Below are 14,491 nucleotides of genomic sequence, written 5' to 3'. Positions count from 1 at the left end.
TTCTTTCCTTCCTTGCTCCCTCCCTCATCCCTCCCTCCTTCTTTCCTTCCTTGCTTCCTTCCTATCTCCCTCCCTCCTTCCTTCCTTCCCCTCCCTCCCTCCTTCCTTCCTTCCTTCCTTCCTTCCTTCCTTCCTTCCTTCCTTCCTTCCTTCCTTCCTTCTAAAGGTCAACTCAGCCTTCCATCCTTCCGAGGTGGGTAAAATGAGGAGCCAGCTTGTTCAGGGCAAGAGGCTGACTCTCTCAACCGCTTAGAAAGGGCTATAAAAGCCCTGCGAAGCAGTATATACGTCTAAGGGCTGATGCTATTGCTAAGTGGTAGCTAATTTTATGGCCGGTTCAGTGAACCAGCAAGCCCCTCCTCCCAGGAGTCCCCGAGCGGCCCTTTTGGATCCTAGGTAAGTGCAGGGCCTACGCAGAGCTCAGGGAAAGGTGAAAAACCAGCCTCCTGGAGGCTCTGGAAGGCCGGAAACAGGCCCATTTCCGGCCTCCAGAGAGCCTCCGGAGCCCGGGAAGTCCATTTTTGCCCTCCCGGAGTCTTGAGAGAAGCCTCCGGAGCCCGGAGAGGGGAAAACGCCCCCCAGCTGCGGTGCAGGAGGCCAACTAGGTCACGCCCACCATGGCCACGCTCACCACAGCAACCAGGCAGAGGACCGGTTGCTAAATTTTTTGAAGCCTACCCTGGAGTGGGTCTGACTCCCGACCACGGATTTGTCCCCCGCAGGATTGCTGACAACTTGCCGGTGGCGACGAGGCTGGAGTTCTACTCAAACCGTGAGGAGGAGGAGAAGAACAAGGAACGGGACCTTCAGTTCGAACACGGCTACCGACTTGGGTTCATGGAGAAGAACAGGGTAGGGGACCAGGGTTCTTTGCCTGGGGTGGTGGGGAGTCATTTACGGACATCTGATGGGGGCTTTTTTCGCTCTGTCCCTTGATTCGCAGTAGTCCTTGACTTCCGGGACCAGAATTTCTGTTGTTAAGCAAGGAGTTTATTAAGTGAACTGTGGCTGGTTTTTTTGCGGCTGTTTTGCCCTGGTTCTTAAGTGAATCACTGCCGTTGTTAAGTGGATCTGGCTTCCCCCCCCCATCGAATTTGCTTGTCAGAAGCCGGCTGGGAAGGTCGCAAAGGTCCTGAAACCGTAGTAAGGACGCGCCAGTGTCCCAAGGGCCTGAATTTTAGATCACGCGACCAGGGGGATGTCGTGACAGCCATAAATGCGAGGACCAGTCCTAAGTCACTTTTGTTTCAGTTCCGTTGCAACTTTGAACGGTCGCTGAATGAATTGTTGTAAGTCGAGGATTCCCTGTATTAGTGGGTTGCTCAGAAGGACCCCCAGTTTTTAGCTCAATGTTTGCCAGTGTCGAAGATGGTTGGACTTCATCTGCTAGAATTCCCCAGCCAACCAACTGTGGCTTACATCCACAATCGAGTCCAAAATTGAGGTGGCTAAGTGGAGAAATTTGTCACGTGAGTTGTGTCCAGTTTTTACAACTTCCCTCGCCATGTTTGTTCCATGAATCATTGCGGTTGTTAAATTAGTCACGCAGTCATTAGGTGAACCTGGTTTCCCCATGGAATTTGCTTGTCGGGAGGTCACAAATGTAGTTTGTCAAGTGGCCAGATATAAATCACGTGTCCATGGGGATGCTGCCAGCGGTCGTAAGACTGAAAAAAAGTCCCGAGTCACTTTTTGAAGTTTTACGTTTCTGGATGTTACCCTAAAAGAGGACCTGACCTGGGGGGGCACACATTGCAGGCCTGGTCAAAAGGGCCCAGCAGAGATTAGACTACCTGAGACTTCTCAGGAAACAACAACTGAATGGAAAACTGCTGGTGACCTTCTACCGCTGCACCAGAGTAGTATCTTAACTCACTGCACACCTGTGTAGGGTTTGCCAATTGCACAGGGGCAGATAGGATGTCACTCCAGAGGGTTAACATCATTGCCCAGAGGATCATGGGTTGCCCTCTCCCCTCTTTGGAAGAGCTTCATAGCTCCCGCTGCCTTAAGAAAGTTCAAAACATTCTCAAAGATCCATCTCATCCTGGGAACCTTTTTTTTTGAACTATGACCATCTGGCAGACGGTACAGGATAATAAAAACAAGGACAAATAGGCTGAAAAACAGCTTCTATCCAAGGGCAGGAGCTCTTTTGAATTCTGCTGTGTTCTGCAGTGTTAGTGTGATGTCGAGGGTTTCTGTTCAAAGTGTGGAGCGTGAAGGATGTGTGTTTGTGTTTATTTTCATGGTCATGATGTGCGCTGAAGATGGTGTTTGATTTCGTTGTACAAAGTGCAACGACAATAAAGTAAACTAAAACTAAAAAAAATTTCCAGTGCCGTTGTAACTTTGAACAGTCGCTAAGTGGATGTGTCAGCCCTGGAGCCATTTTCCCCTGGCACCGTCAGGGCTGGCACAGCGGGAGATGGGTTGAGCTGTGGTGAGGTAGAGATAGCTGGGGGATTGTAGCCCAAATAAAATTCTTTCCTCTGAGAACCAAGGACGTTCCCACCAGGCGCGAGGAGGTGGGATCTGAGACCAGCTGACCCTTGGACGGTGATCTGATTGGACCACGTGATGGATTCCGTGGGCTTTTAACTGGGGGGGGAAGGGGGAACCCGAGGGGGGTTTCCCCAGGGGCGTGATTCACCCGGTTCGGACTGGTTCAGGTGAACCGGGTGTTAAATTTACATCTGGTTCACCGAACTCGTCGTTGAACCAACCAGCTGGCCCTGCCCCGCCCCTCCCCGGGGTCTCCACATGGCCCGTTTCGGATGTAGATAAATGCAGAGTCTATGCGGAGACTCTGGGATGGGGATAAAAAACGGGCCAAACAGGAAGTTCTGAAACTCCAGAAACGGGTTCTGTTTCCAGCTTCCGGAGCCCGGGCAGGCTGTTTTTCACCCTCCCAGACTCCCGAGGGAAGCCTCAGGACTCTGAGGAAGGGAAAAAAAAAAAACCCAGCCCTCCCAGTAGTTCCAGTAGGCCCTGCCCACCCAGCAACCAGGAAGAGAACCGGTTGCTGGGATGTTTGAATCCCACCCAGCTGGGTTTCCCGCAGGCGCGCCGATACGACAGGCCTAATAAACCTAATAAACTTTTAAGGAGCATGCCTGCCTTGGAGTTTTGATTCCGTCGGGCGTGTCGCTCGGAACCCTGACCGAAGGCGCTACCTGTGTTTGCTTTTAAGCTGTTAAAAATGAGGAATTTGCTCAAACCACAGTTAAAAAAAAAAACCCCAAGAACTCCCAAGGAGTTTACAGCAACCCTCAGGCTTTGCTGCTCCAGAAGGAGGTGTCTTCTCCGGTGGCACAATGGCTTTTTGTGTTACTTTTTACTGCGTGCCAGAGATCAGTGTGAGCAAATTGGAAAGTTGGGTAATTCTCCTCTTGGAGGACGTGGCAGAATGAGGAAATAGTGGACTTTTCGTTCAACAGGGTGGAAATCGAAAAGGCGAGACACGCTGATCTCTTTCCTTAAAAAAAAGAAAAAAACCCTTTGCAAATTCCCTCCCGTTGCAGTGACTAGAAGGAGATTACAGGCGGTCCTCAAGTTATGACCCACAATTGAGTCCCACTTTTCTGTTGCTAAGCAAGGCAGTCGTTAAGTGGGTTTGGCCCCCTTTGGTGACTTTTTCTTGCCGCCGTTTTTAAGTGAATCACTGCAGCAGTTAAGTTACGTGGTGGTTATGTGAATCTTCCCCATGGATTTTGCGTCTTGGAAGGTCGCCAAAGGGAAACACATGACCCCAGGACACTGCCATCGTCGCAAGTACAAGTCAGTTGCCTGGCCCCTGAATCATGGGCCCATGGCCTGCTGCAGCAGTCGTAAGTGTGGAAAAAGGTCCTAAATCAGTTTTTCAGGGCCATTGTAACTTTGAATAGTCACTAAACAAACAGACTGTTGTTAAGTGGAGGACTCCCTGTACTGGAGAGCCCAGTCAGTTATGACGGAGTGTGAGTCATCCTGGGTCTTTTGTTTAAAAAGAAACATAGAAAACGGACCGTAGAGAAAGACCTAGAGAGCCATCGAGTCTGTGTCCCTTTGGGTTTTCTTTTCTTTGTAACTTCTTTGTTCTTTCGTAGTTATTAGTTTTGTATTTTATTATTTATTTATTTAATCCAGCTTAAAATGATTTGATTGATTAAATGAAATGATATGAAGAGCGGTTGCAGGAACTGGGCCTGGCTAGTCTAGGGAAGAGAAGGACCATGGGAGACAGGATAGCATCTTTCAATATTTGAGGGGCTGCCCCAGAGAGGAGGAGGAGGGGGTCAAGCTATGTATTCTTTCTATCTATCTATCTATCTATCTATCTATCTATCTATCTATCTATCTATCTATCTATCTCTGTCCTACCTATCTATCTACCTCTATCTCTGTCTAGCTCTATCTATATCTATCTATCCATCTACCTACCTACCTACCTATGTCTGTCTGTCTGTCTGTCTGTCTGTCTATCTATCTATCTATCTATCTATCTATCTATCTATCTATCTATCCATATCTGTCTATCTGTCTGTCTCTCTCTCTCTCTATCTAATCTATCTACCCACCTATCCTATCTATCTATCTATCTATCTTCTCTATCTATCAATCTCTATCTATCTATCTATCTATCATCTATCTATCTCTCTCTATCTATCTATCTATCTATCTATCTATCTATCTCTGTCCTACCTATCTATCTACCTCTATCTCTGTCTAGCTCTATATCTATCTATCCATCTACCTACCTACCTATATCTGTCTGTCTGTCTGTCTATCTATCTATCTATCTATCTACCTACCCACCTACCTACCTACCTACCTATATCTGTCTATGTCTCTCTCTCTCTCTCTCTACCTACCTATCTATCTATCTATAGACCGATCTATCTATCTATCTATCTATCTATCTATCTATCTATCTATCTATCTCTGAAGAACAGTAACAAGAACTGGGGCATGGCTAGTCTAGTGAAGAGAAGGATCGGGGAGACAGGATAGCAGCCTTCCATTATTGGAGGGAAGGCCAGACAAGGAACAACGGATGGAAACTGAACAAGGAGAGATTCAACCTAGAAATAAGGAGGAATTTCCTGACAGGGAGAACAATTAATCAATGGAACAGAAGTTGTGGAAGCTTCATCCCTGGAGGCTTTCAAGAAGAGATTGGACTGTCATCTGTCACTAATGGTGTAGGGTCTTCTGCTTGGGCGGAGGGTTGGACTAGATGACCTCCAAGGTCCCTTCCAACTCTGATTCTCTGTTATTTTGGGCAAGAGAAATGACCAGAAAGTTTCTTTTTTTGTCTTTGTGTGGACATGTTTGCTTTGACTTCCTTTCTGCCTGCCTTGTGGTAAAAAGCTTGCGGTGGAACAGAGTCCTGGCCCCGTAGCGGTTCTGTAATGCAAGGAGTTTCTCACTTTCTCAGGCTGTAGAACCTGTTTTTTAAAAAGAATCTGGGAGCCCCTCTGATCAAGGGTGAAGGAAAGTGAGCTGCTTTTGTGTGAACTTTTTAAGTTAAATTAAAACCTGAATCTCTCATAGAAGTCTATCGCAGTGGTCGCCAACCAGTGGGCCTGGGACCTCTGGTGGTGAGGAAATTTTGGTGGTCCACAGAGAAATGTCCCCGTCCCCCCCAAGCAGTTAATCCAGGCTGTGCAGAAACACAAGGCTGTGCCGCCCATATGGCCCACAGGAATACAAGGCTTGCGTCGCTTGCATTGCGCACAAACATGAGGTAGTGAGGGGACGATGGAAGCAGACTTTCCCCACACTCCTGGCCTGGCCATCAGCCTGCTTCTTTCTGCTTCTTTCTTCTTCTGCTTTTGGCTGCACGTAAGGAAAGCAGCAAAAGTCTTTCTTTCTGCCCCCACAAACTCTGCTAGAAAGGAGTCTTGGGGACCCTGCAAGGCCTTCTGCTCCATGTGACAAGTCTCACAAAGACTCATTTCTCATTTCTCCTCATTTCTGGCGGAGTTTGGGGGAGAGAAAGAGAGACTTCTGCTGCTTTTGCTGTTTTCCTTGCATGAAGACAAAAGTCTCTCTCTCTCTCTCTCTCTTCCTTCTCTCTGAGAACAGAGCTGGAGACAGTATCCTCCAATCCCAAATAAAGAATGATCGATTGGTAGGAAAACGGGGTGGGGAATTTTCCTGCAGACTTTTGGGGGGATTTTCCCAGGGCCTCTGGTCTGCGGGATTTAAAATGATGGGTTTGGTGGTCCCTGAGGTCCAAATGGTTTGCAACCCCTGGTCTATCAGGTGTCCATGGCACTCTGGGATGCGATTTGAGAAACTGTCTCGAAAGGGTCCTGTCCAGTAACTACATGGAGGGGAAAACTGCCCCAAAGCCTACTCCAAATGACATTCCTCTAGTGTTTATGACAATTTGCCATAGCTAACTTGCCGTGGGACAAGAGTGAGACTAATACTGTTTCCCCGGAAATAAGACCTATCCCAAAAATAAGCCCTGGCATGTTTTTTTTACGTGTACGCCTAATATAAGCACTACCCCCAAAATAAGCCCTAGTTAAGAGTGTGCAGCCAGCTGGACGTCCATTTTGTCTGGTTGCTCGCGGTGCTGCAGCCACGAGGCGAAGCGGGATGATGGTGGAGCTACCTCACGCACCTCACACTGGATTACGTCAGGTCCCCCACAGCCAGGCCGTCCATGTCCCGATATCTGCCTCATGGCGGCAGCACCAGCAACCCTGTGCAGACGGAGCCCTTTACGGCTGCTGGCCCGCGTTTTCTGCTCGCTCGTGGCTGCGGCGGAGCAGGAGCCTGAGCGATGTGTTGGTGCCGTGGCCATGAATCAAGGTAGGTGTTGCGGCGTGGGTGGCCTGGCTGCGGAAGCCCTGAGGTAAACCGGTGCAGGGCGCATGGGTCAGCTCCACCCGCCCTGCCTCATGTTGCCCAGGCAACCTGCCACTCCGCAAGCAAGCAGAAGAAGTGAACCTCCTGTACATGAAAGACATCCCCCCAAAATAAGCCCTAGTACTTATTTATGTGCCCAAAAGAAAATAAGGCCCGGTCTTATTTTCGGGGAAACATGGCTATCAAAGAAATGGTGGAATACAATCATTAAGGAAAGGATGCAAAGGGAGGGATATAATGAAACGGGAATAACAAACATTCAAAACATATTTTTAGATTATTTTAAATACTGAAAAATGGTTGAATTGCCCTGCAACGAGTTGTTATCCCGCGGTGAATTGGCTGCGCTGAGTTGGCCTCGGCGAGTTGGTAGGGCCGAGTTGCCCCATTCTGACACATTTTTGGCCTGGCATCTTGGGGTGAAGTCCCAAAGTAGGAAATTACATAAATAATAGTGGGAAAACTGGATTTTGTTTGCACGGAACGTGCCAAGGGGAGAGCAACGTTCGGAACTGGTTCTCGGACCAGCTGTGAGCCGAGCACAGAGGCAGAAAACGTGGTTATTTTTCAGGATGCTTATCTGCCATAAGGGAACAATGGGGGTCCGTCATCCAAAATAAATTCAAAATTCCCCATACTATAAAATGCAGAAAGTCTTCAAACAAAGCAGAACGACCTGGGTGTGTGTGTATGTGTCAAATAAAATAAGTCTTGAGAACAAACAGCAAACCAAGTTGGTCTCTTATTATCTATTTCAAATAATGCCACGGAATTGGTCAATTGTCCCGCCGTGAGTTGTCCCCTTCCGCTATTCTGGGCTCCTCTCACGCGTATCTCCGTGTCGTCTGTTCCAGTTCTTCCTGCACAACCACCTTTCCTTCATCCTGTACTACCACCAAGAGGAGGTGGAGGTGAACCAGGAGCCCACCTACCGGGTGGTTCGCTTCGAGGTCATCCCGCAAAGCATTGCGCTGGCAGGTAAGAGGGCCGGCGGCTGTTCTCACTGGGGGCTGAGCTGCTCAGGGGCTGCCCCAATCCCGAGGTGGTCCTCGGCTTACGAGCACAGCTGAGCCTGAAATTTCAGTTGCTAAGCGAAGCAGGTGTTAAGCGAGCTTTGCCTCACCTTACGACCTTTCCTGCCAGGTGTCTGGCTTCCAAAGTAATAACTCCGTAGAAAGCAGAGCTCCAAGGCAGACGAGTTCCCCCCAAAAACAGTTTTATTGGGGGTCCTCATATTGGCACAAGCGGGTGAAAACCGGCTCTGAAATTTCCCGCGATTTTCACCTGATTAAACGGTTGACAATTCCCCCCTTTCCCCAAACAAGCAGTCACATTGTCCAATCGAGATGCTAGCTGGTTGCCTGGATACGGGGCGGCTCCTCTCCCCAGCCACCCGTTGGAATGTCCTTGGTTCCCACAGGAAACAATTCTGCTTTGGCTACAAACCCCCATCCAACTATGTCCCCCCTTCCCTATCCCTTCTTCACACAATGGCAACCCAGAAGCCTTCAAAATGGCCCCAGCCAGGTTCACTTCAAAGTTGACACCAGCGTTGTTAAGTGAAACTGGCTTCCCCACTGACTGCTGGTTAGAAGGTCGTAAAAGGGGATCGCCTGACCCCGGGATGCTGCAACGGTCATAAATATGAGTCAGTTGCCAAGCATCTGAATTTTGACCACAGGGATGCTGCAATAGTCCTAAGTGTGAAAAATGGTCGTAAGTCACTAAACGATCGGTTGTAAATTGAAGACTATCTGAACAATAGGTGCAAGTCCTTTCACTTTGTATTATCTTTCACTATTGTTAGAATCTCTAATAAAAAGATTTTTTTTAAAAAAAAGGATGCTGAAGAATTAATGGGATTAGGCAAGGATGTTGTTAGGGTGTATATATATATATATATATATATATAGTTTTCTTAAGTTTTCGTACGTCAAGGAATACTTAACTAACCTGTTTTAAATTTGGAGCTAGCCTATTGCTGTGTCAGAATGTTTTTTTCTTCATCCTGATTGGTTAGGAGTCTTGGACTGTGCTTATTGGTTTATTACCACATCAAGACTGCCTTCAAAACAGACAGAAAAATCGCAGCTATCCTAAGAAACCCCAAAGATAAAATTGACCTGGAAAACCAAGGCATATACTTAAGTCCCCTGTGCATCATGCCCGCCACATACATTGGACAGACCAATAGAAGAATAAGTACCCGCCTGGATGAACACAAAAATGCAGTAAAAAAGCTGGAACACACTTCCTCACTAGTCTCACTGTCCAACACATGAAAGCCACAGGTCATAGCATTGACTTCAATGGCACCAAAACCTTAGCCACTATAGAAAACCCCAGCCTACAGAATTATCAGAGAAGCCATAGAGATTGAAAAAAAGACCAGAAAGCATGAATAGAAGAGTTGATTCCACCAGACTGTCAATCATTTGGAAGCCTGCACTCACAAACAAAAAAAATCTCCACACCACAAGCCAGCAAACACCTGGGCACAAACAGATCCCCCCTGGTACCTCCAGCTCAAACACCCCAACCAGGCACCCAGATGAAACCTAGCTTCCTAACAAATGATAGCCGTCCATTTACCCGGAGCCAAGCTGCACTAAAGGCCTCCAATACAGGAACACAATGTTGCCAGCCAATCAAGAGACAAAAAGAGCCACAAAACAGACAGAAGATATTAGAAACACCAATCAAGCAGAACACAGCCAACTCCAAGATCAATAAACACAGACCAAGACTCCCAACCAATCAGGATGAAGAAATAACCATTCTGGCACAGCAGTAGGCTAGCCCCAAATTTAAAACAGAAACGGCTGTGAAAGTCTGCCTCACAGACGAACACAATACAGAAGCCGTGATGATGGCAGATGAGATTCTGCCTAAACGTTGCTACAACTTTAAAAGCACAACTATAATGGCGTGGGAAAATACCCGAACAAAGCTGAATAATATATATGTGTGTGTGTGTGTGTATCTTTGGTTATTCGGGTTTTCTCCTGCGTAAAACTGGAAGTATCCTAGCCAGGATACTTCCAATTTTACATGGGAGAAAACCCGAATAACCAAAGATCCACATACAAATACCTGCGAAAACCTCAGAAAACAAATATATATAGTAATTACTCTGAGAAGCACAGAGCCGAAGACACAAGCCTGAAGTTGATGAATGAGTCTTCATCGAAATGTCACCTAGATACTTCCAATTTTACGCGGGAGAAAACCCGAATAACCAAAGATCCACATATGTATGTGTGTATATATTTTTATATATATGTACGTGTGTGTGTCTATATATATACATATACATATACCCGAATAACCAAAGATCCATACATACACACACACACACACACACACACGGTATTCAGCTTTGTTCGGGTATTTTCCCACGTCATTTACCCATGGAAATCTACGAGTATATATAGAATAGAATATATATATATATATATATTCGTAGATTTTCACGGGTACAGGTATGCAGGTCTTGGTGTGTTCGGGACTTTTCTTGTGTAAGATTAAAAAATGAATGAAACGTAGAGAATTGTTTGTGTTTTGTTGGGAGGGCAGGGTGTGACATGCTAGCACAGGGGTGTCAAACTTGATTTCACTGAGGTCCGCATCAGGGTTGTGTTCGACCTCGGAGGACTGGGGGGGGCTGGCATGGCCATGGTGGGCATAGCACAAGACTTGTGTCGGGGATACCTGTGGTGGCCATGCGCTAAGGCCCTTCCTCCTTCTTTCTTCTTCCTTCCCCTTTTTCCTTCTTTCCCTTTCTCCTTTCCTGCCCCTCCTTGCCTGCTCAAATGCAAAAGGGGAAACATTTTCCTTCTGTTTTTAGTTTGTTTTGCTAGCCCTCTGCCAGCGAAAACAAATCTCATGCCCCTTTTTTGGGCTGGATGACCTTGTGCAGTCCTCTGCCAGTGAAAACTCCCCACGGGGCAGATCTAAGCACCCCACAGGCGGGATATGGCCCCCGGCCCTTGAGTTTGACCACCACCCCCGTACTAGCAGAATCAAGTCAGGCATTTGCCAAATTTTGGAAGCCCTGAGCCCAAATCCCTGGCCCATAGCAACCATCAAGGACCGGAGGAGGCAGCGTTGCCTGTCGGGCGAGATGCTTTGAGGAAGTCTCGGGTCACCTGGATAGGGTATCCTTTGGCCAAAGAGAGATCATCGGTCCTGACCCTCTTTTTTGGTCTGCAGACATGAAGGTGGATGAGAAGGGAGTTTGTGTCCTGCCCGAAGCTGCCAGCGCCTCCGCTCAAGAAATCGACCCCACTAAGCCCAATGAGTTATTTTTTACTTATTCTGTGCACTGGGAGGTGAGTACTGGTGCTGGGGGGGGGGAGGGGGGTGGGGGGACATCGGGAAGAGATTTTTCATCCTGCCTTGATTACTTTAGAATTAATTCCAGGCAGCAAACAAACCTAATACTCCTCCTTCCTCCTCTTTTCCTCACGGCAATAACCCTGGGAGGTCGGTTGGGCTGAGAGAGAGTGTGATTGGCCCAAAGTCACCCAGCCAACTTTCATGCCTAAGGCAGGACTAGAACTCACCGTCTGCTGGTGATTGGCCCAAAGTCACCCTGCCGGCTTTCATGCCTAAGGCAGGACTAGAACTCACCGACTCCTGGTGATTGGCCCAAAGTCACCCAGCTGTCTTTCATGCCTAAGGCGGGACTAGAACTCACTGTCTCCTGGTGATTGGCCCAAAGTCACCCAGCTGGTTTCATGCCTAAGGCGGGACTAGAACTCATCGTCTCCTGGTGATTGGCCCAAAGTCACCCAGCTGGCTTTCATGCCTAAGGTGGGACTAGAACTCACCGACTCCTGGTGATTGGCCCAAAGTCACCCAGTTGGCTTTCATGCTTAAGGTGGGACTAGAACTCACTGTCTCCTGGTGATTGGCCCAAAGTCACCCAGTTGGCTTGCATGTCTAAGGCGGGACTAGAACTCACAGTCTCCTGGGGATTGGCCCAAAGTCACCCAGCTGGCTTTCATGCCTAAGGCGGGACTAGAACTCACCGACTCCTGGGGATTGGCCCAAAGTCACCCAGCCAACTTTCATGCCTAAGGCGGGACTAGAACTCACCGTCTCCTGGTGATTGGCCCAAAGTCACCCAGCTGGCTTTCATGCCTAAGGCGGGACTAGAACTCACCGACTCCTGGTGATTGGCCCAAAAACACCCAGCTGGCTTTCGTCCTAAAATGAGACTCGAACTCACAGTCTCCTGGCGATTGATTGGCCCAATCGCCCAGCCAGCTTTCATACCTAAGGTCGGACTAGAACTCACCGTCTCCTGGTGATTTGGCCAAAGTCACCCAGCCAGCTTTCGTGCTTACGGTGGGCTTAGATCTCTTGATTTCCAGGCCGGTACCTTAACCACTACACCAAACTGTCTCCTTTAAATATTTTCTCCAAGGCTGGTCTCTAAAAATCCCCCTCCCTGCCCCCAAGCTGACGTTCTATTCTAATTTTTGCCCTGGGTAACACCGTTGTTCAAAGGAAGGTGTGGTTAGCGCTCCTGGGGGCCACCAGAGAGGATGTGGTCAGTTTTCCTGGACAACTAAGCTGAGAGGGGCTACTCCCAGCCCTTGGGGGTAACAGATTTTATAAATTGAGAATATAGTTCCATTCCTTCTGTGCCGGCAAAGACCCCTCCTGTAATTCCTTGGGGGCAAAAGGAGGAATTTCAGCGCCATCGGCCACTGCTATAACCGTTGGTTTTAGAGCAGAGAAATTAATAGAAACAAGACTCCACTTAACATTCATCTTCTTCCGTCTTATTTATTGATCAAATCTTAAAACCATCCGTCTCCTTCCCGGAGCGACTTTGGATGAATTCTAGAACATAAAACAGCATATATAACATTCAAAATGAGGCAAGGGCGATTAAAATTCAATGTTAAAAAGTCAAGGGTTGTCTGCGTTTTGTTGTCACTCTTTCGAGGGAGATGGGCAGTTCAGTAGAAGCATTAGTACCCCGCTTTGTAAAGCCTTAGTAAGGCCACACCTGGAACGGTGCGTTCAGTTTTGGTCGCCGCATTACCCAAAAAGATGTTGAGGCTTTGGAAAAAGTGTAGAGAAGAACAAATAAGAGGATCAAAGGCCCGGAGACTCAAAACATAGGAAGAACGACAGCAGGATTTCGGTTTGGCTAATCTAGAGAAAAGAAGAACTTTTTTGGGGGGCAGGGGGGGTGGACTCCATTGCAGTCTTCCAGGATTTGAGGGGCTACCCTAGAGAGAAGGGGACCAACCTATTTCTCAAAGCACCCGAAGGCAGGAGAAGAAGCAACGGATGGAAACTCACCAAGGAGTAGAAGCAACCTGGAATTGAGGAGAAACTTCCTAACAGTGAGGACAATTAATCAGTGGAACTGCTTGCCACATGAAGTTCTGGGTGCTCCATCCCTGGAGGTTTTTAAAGGAGAGAACTGCATAGTTTTTTTGTCTGGAAGGGTATAGGGTCTCCTGCTTAAGCAGGGGGGTGGACTAGAAGACCTCCGAAGTCCCTTCCAGCTCTATTCTGATTCTGAAATGTGAATATTAAATAAAACCAACGAACACACCTTGAACAACCCGTGCAACCCAGGCCCCGGAAGGATGCTGAAAACCGCTTCCGGGGGTGGGTTGTTCAAGCAACCGGTCCCCGAATCAGGAAAGGCCGCTAGGCCAGCCCGTAGCAGAGCCCCCTCCCCATCCAGCTCTCCCCCCCCTTCCCTCTTGTGTTTTGCAGGAGAGCGACGTGAAATGGGCCTCCCGTTGGGACACCTACCTCACCATGAGCGATGTGCAAATACATTGGTTTTCCATCGTCAATTCCGTCGTGGTGGTTTTCTTCCTTTCAGGTGAGTAAGGAAAACCGGGGGCGCTTGAGCTGGGTCGATTCGAATCGGGGTCGGTTTCATCCGCCCAGGGGAATTTGTCTCCGGTCCAAAGGAAGCACGCCGTGAACTTGCCGAACAACAGAGAGAATAAATACGGTTGATCGTAAACTAGCAGCGTCGACGAATTTACCGTCGGTCAATTGCGGAAGGCGGTTTGCCTCGGGAACAGCTGACATCCCGAGACGAAACAAACCTCTTAACGCCATCAGACGTTCACATCTGCCTATCCCAGGTTCCTGGGAAGGGCTCGATAGGTAGACAGAAAGGCCAAAATCCAATCCAAACATCCGGCTGACTGGGTGACAGCCCATAATAACACCAGTAAAAAGGTGGGGGTAAACAGGGTAATAGGAACCCCGTAGCTAGGCGGTGCAGCTGGAAGATGCCAGCAGAATTTCTGAATCGCCTTTGCTGTTTTAATAACCTATTCTGTCTATTTTTGTATGTTGACACTTCCCTTTGTTTATTTGTTTGTTAAATTTATTTAAAACTTCTAAAACTCCCCAGGGCAATTTACAATGTGGTTTTTTTTTTTCAAAAAAAAAAGACTAATAAATTTATAATTTAACTGATAATGATTTAGAGCAAGGGCAATAACTGATTTTTGAAATTTTAAAAAAAAAGAAAAGAAACAGGCTCGAAACCTTCTAGTTTAACTTCTAGGAAGCTGCTAGTTCTGAGCCAGTTCAAACTCCTTTCCTCTTCCCCCCATCCTTTTGATTGATCAAT

The 14,491-nt window shown here is 47.8% G+C and overlaps 1 protein-coding gene across 1 annotated transcript in view; it reads left to right on the top strand.

Moving 5' to 3' along the window:
* TM9SF4 (transmembrane 9 superfamily member 4) overlaps nt 1–14,491 on the top strand; it is a 51,146-nt gene that overhangs the window by 15,023 nt on the left and 21,632 nt on the right. Inside the window, exons 5-8 of the mRNA XM_087928781.1 lie at nt 723–852; nt 7,719–7,842; nt 11,077–11,195; nt 13,612–13,723. Of these exons, the coding sequence (XP_087784907.1) occupies nt 723–852; nt 7,719–7,842; nt 11,077–11,195; nt 13,612–13,723 (485 nt within the window). The remainder of the gene's footprint in view (nt 1–722; nt 853–7,718; nt 7,843–11,076; nt 11,196–13,611; nt 13,724–14,491) is intronic.

The sequence above is a fragment of the Pseudonaja textilis genome, chromosome 3 (assembly GCF_049901715.1).
Source record: "Pseudonaja textilis isolate UNSWEBS1 chromosome 3, rPseTex1.2, whole genome shotgun sequence".
Classification (NCBI taxonomy): domain Eukaryota; kingdom Metazoa; phylum Chordata; class Lepidosauria; order Squamata; family Elapidae; genus Pseudonaja; species Pseudonaja textilis.
Note: the sequence above shows the minus strand (reverse complement) of the source record. Positions and strands in the feature narration are given on the sequence as shown.